General features: G+C 35.5%; 1 protein-coding gene across 3 annotated transcripts in view; it reads left to right on the top strand.

Annotated features, from left to right (window-relative positions):
- Positions 1 to 3,294, top strand: part of LOC103132439 (uncharacterized) — a 7,178-nt gene extending 3,884 nt beyond the window's left edge. For 2 of the 3 annotated variants that reach the window (XM_007544248.2, XM_016667399.1), the window contains exons 3-5: positions 2,079 to 2,128; positions 2,241 to 2,606; positions 2,825 to 3,260. In XM_007544248.2, the coding sequence (XP_007544310.1) occupies positions 2,079 to 2,128; positions 2,241 to 2,606; positions 2,825 to 2,997 (589 nt within the window). In that variant the 3' untranslated portion in view covers positions 2,998 to 3,260. Of the gene's footprint in view, positions 1 to 2,078; positions 2,129 to 2,240; positions 2,607 to 2,824 lie in introns of all 3 variants that reach the window. The other variant, XM_007544249.2, reaches the window with a different exon arrangement.
- The last annotated feature ends 1,121 nt before the right edge of the window (positions 3,295 to 4,415 follow it).

A 4,415-nucleotide genomic window follows, 5' to 3' on the forward strand; every position in this document is an offset into this window, starting at 1 on the left:
TCTCAGACCATCTGCTGCTGCCTGATATGAAATGAAACACCTGATCATTTATATAGGATATAAAATGTTTTAAGAATTACCACAGGAAGGAGGAGATAATTATGAATAGAATCAGAACCGGTCATAGTTTTTTGAATGGCACTATGTTTAAGATGGACAAACAATGTTATTTTAATTAAAGATTTGAATAAAGATTTTTACATTTTTATAAGAGATAGCAGACCAGAGCTGGATTAATTATTACAATAAAATCAAAAACTGTTTATTCCCCGAAATAAATACTCTAGTTGCATTCACAAGTTTGACGTCACTGTATGTCAAACTCTGTTTTGCTTAAATTTACTTAACTGCACTTTACTGAACAAAAGATCAACAAGCAGTAAATACTGGTTCTCAATCTGTTCACGTTATTTAATAATAAAAATTCATCTTTCATTACTTTAAGAATTTTCATATGGGGTTCGGCTAAAATAATACTGTAAATATTTTGTTTTTTCACTCTAATTTTCTTTGGTTTTTCAGATAACACTTGTAATTAAGAATTTTTCTCTTTTTTTGATTAATTACTACGCAGCTGCACATTTCTTTTAATCTGACTATGTTGGTTTTTGTAATCAGCGTTATTTTTCCTGACTATTCTCTGACTTGCTGCTATTCTATTCTTTCTGCTTGTTCAACAGATTGATTTTAGTTATTGAAGTTGAATCATAGACTTTATTAACTCAGATTAAACATGATTTATAACTGGGTTTAATATTAACTGTAGCTCGTTGTTAACAATGAGATTTGACAGTTTGCTGATTAAAAGGTCATGAAGTGAATAAAAATAGGGATTTGTTACCTTAAAAAAATGACACACTGATCTGAATAATGGAGAATTTATGTCAAATCATCTCTTATTACAAACTGATGCACAAGATCTGGGAAGAACTTAGGAGTCGGATTGTAGAAATAATCTTTAACGAACCATAAACAGAGTTTATCACTTCACAGTGATTTTTATCCTGAGCGCCGACACACAGACACGTTCTCATCATGCGCCTGAGATAAGAACAGACGTTTCACAGGATCTCAGACCAACAGCACATTTTGATCAACCGTTAAATACGTTTTAGAATCATTTCAACAGATTATCTCCCAACAGGAATAAACTCATAATGAACGACTGAAGAGACAGAAACAGGCTGAGGAATCTGATCTAAGTTCAAATTCACACGTTCAGATCTAATCTGTCATTGGACACCAAAGTCACATTTTCATTTTTACTTCCCTTTATGTTTATTCCCTTCTTTTCCCCCAAGCAGGTTGTTCCTTAAAGCAGGATGCACAAAATATAAAAATAAACATTTGGGGAAATCCAGAAGATCAAAATGCAAGGGGAAGTTTATGAGTTTATGAAAGCAAATCTAAAATATTCTAATTATAATTGTATTGTTCCTTGTTGGTGCGTTATGCTTTTAATAGTCTAGGTTGGTGCGTTATGCTTTTAATAGTCTAGGTATCTTAATTATTCCTCTAATTGTTTGGGAGAATAATGAGCTTAATTACCAAGAAAAGACTGAACTGCACTGGAACTGATGCATGAATTAACCCTTAAGGGAGACAAAATAAAACCCTGAATTAATTATTTGATATTTTACTGTTTTCCATGAATTTTCTCTGTTCCAGAGCTGCAAGTCTGTTATTTACTAAAAGGACTCAGACTAAAAACTTGTAAAGTGAAAAACACAAAACAACAGAAAAGTTGTACAGACACCGGTAGGATGAAAATATTACTTATTGAGACTTTTCCTGGATTAAACTAGATATTAACCTAAAGTCCCTCCAAAATAAAATTACAGTTAATACAACATTTCTGACAGGTTTTAAATAATTAACTTTTCTGCAGCAGCAGGATAATATCTAACATAAGGGCTTGAGAAAGAAGAAGACAGTTTAATATTTCTGTTGTAAATTCTAGGATTTTCTCACATTAATGAACATTATCAGATATTATATTGATGAAATTAAGTGACTTATCTAAACAGAAACATTGATCTGATGTCCTGCTGCCTCTCCTCCTCCTCTTCCTCTCTCAGGATGAAGATGATCTCCCTGCTGCTCCTCATCCTCAGCTCATGTCTCTGTGGTCAGTCTCCATCTTGTCTTTGTGACAGAAAGCTCTCTAGATGGAGCTGAAAGACTCCCATGTTCCAGTTCTCAGTGTGTCTGCTCCTCTCTTTCCCTCTCTGTCTCCTCAGCAGCAACATTTGTAGTGAATGTGACCCAGAGCAGCTATGAGGCAGAGGAGAACCACAGCATCACTCTGGAGTGGACCTTCACCACCGAACCAGACTCCTGCTTGAGCTTCGAGTTCATGATCTTCACATTAATAACCGAAAACAAAAAAGTGTCCGTCTTGTTCCATGAGCACGGTGGAGTCGAGGTGTCGCAGTCTCAGGACAAACAGTTTGCAGGACGAGTCCAGAGTGACAAAGAACTCCTTAAAGACGGACGGATTAAACTCCACGTGTCCAAGCTGAGGATCAATGACTCTGGTCTGTATCTGTGTGAAATCCAGACAGATTGTGGCTACGGCTCTGCTGCATGTCAGCTAATAGTCAGAGGTGAGATTACTAAGTAGATTTGAACTGTTATAATTTTGTTATAATTTTGTTCTAAATATTGAACAAAATGTGTACATTTCATTATTTAGTTTTAATTTTTTTTTAAATGCACCAGGAAAATCAAGTTTTCCTGCCAGATAAAGGATGGATTGTAAATGATTTGTCATAATTTATATTCCTATGAATGATCGTCTCTTTTTAATTCTTCTTTCCATTAGCTGGTGACAAACAACCTCAGAGTCCAACTGTGAAACCTCCGAGAGAAAAAAAAGGATTGATCGCTTTCTTCATTCTGTTGGTGTTGGCAGCAGCAGCAGGAGGAGCAGCTCTGTACTGTAAAAAACAAACGAGAGGTTTAACAAACTGTTATGTTCAGAGTGGGACTGGATGAACAAATCCCAGAACGAGACCAGAGCGATGATGACCTCCTCTGAAACAGGCGTCAACAAAGTTACACACAAATGTCACATATAAAGATTGAACCCCAAATAACAGTTTAACAGCTTATCAGCAAGAAAAGGGTTGATTGAGTTACGCTTTTTAAGTTTTTATACTTAGTCTGAAAACCTGGACGATTCAAAGCTACTCGGTCATTTTAAATCATGACTAAAGACACAAGTATTTACTGCAGCTTTGCATTTATCAATCAATCAATCAATCAATCAATCAATCAATCAATCAATCAATCAATCAATCAATCAATCAATCAATCAATCAATCAATCAATCAGTCAAATGTATTTGTTCAGCACATTTCAGAAACAAGACAGTTCAAAATGCTTTACATCATAAAAACACACAAACATTTTTTTATTAATCAATAAAAACCACCATAACATCAACAACAGAGAAACAAACATCACATTTTGATGAGCGCCATCACCAAAATCATTGATACTCATCAAATATCTCGGTCAATGTTTCATTGATTATGTTTCAAAATCACCTGTAATCAGGTTGGTTATTAGTCTAGATTTAAAGGAACTCAGCGTTTCAGCTGTTTTGCAGTTTTCTGGAAGTTTGTTCCAGGTTTGTAGAAGCTGAACGCTGCTTCTCCATGTTTGGTTCAGCAGACCTGTGAGGGTTATGATGATACGACAGCAGCAGGTCTGTAATGTATGTTTGTGCTTTAAGGTCAAAGTTTACTCTCTGTGTCCGTTTTCATCAGGCTGTAGAAATTTATTTAAATCTGTATTTAACTGTATTTCTTGGCTCCGTTGAAATAAAATACGATAGACCTCAGTGACCTCTTGGCTCCACACTGCCACCTGCTGGATGAAGGATGACGACCGGCTGGAGTTCGCATCGTCTCTGGGCCACTTCCTGCTGTGACGTCAGAGTATTTGGACCTGAACTGAACTGAATCAGTGAATCGTTCAGTCTGGTGTTGTGCTCTAGGTCAGCGCCTTTCTTCACACCAGCATCTGGATCTACCAGTGGAGAAATTTGATTTGATTTCTTCCATCAAGATGAAATTCTGCTGCAGTTTGACAGCAGAAATCCTCACGAAGTGTTGATGTTTGTCAGCTTCCTCTTTCTATGACTGACTGCCAATCATTTATCAGTATTTAATATTGAAAATGTTTGTATTCATTTTCTGTGATTTAAATATTTAATTTCTAACTGGCATCTTTTACCGAAATTTATTATTTTGTCTTGTTTATGAGCAAGTTAATGTCTTTATTTAATTTCCATTAAATCTGAAGAAGTATTAATGGTTGATTTCTTTTTTACTTGAGTGATTTTTACAGCTTGTCCATCCAGTTCATTCAGTCAGTGGATTAGAAATGACATTCTGTGTATTTGTACA

Source organism: Poecilia formosa, unplaced genomic scaffold, assembly GCF_000485575.1.
Source record: "Poecilia formosa unplaced genomic scaffold, Poecilia_formosa-5.1.2 Scaffold1055, whole genome shotgun sequence".
NCBI lineage: Eukaryota > Metazoa > Chordata > Actinopteri > Cyprinodontiformes > Poeciliidae > Poecilia > Poecilia formosa.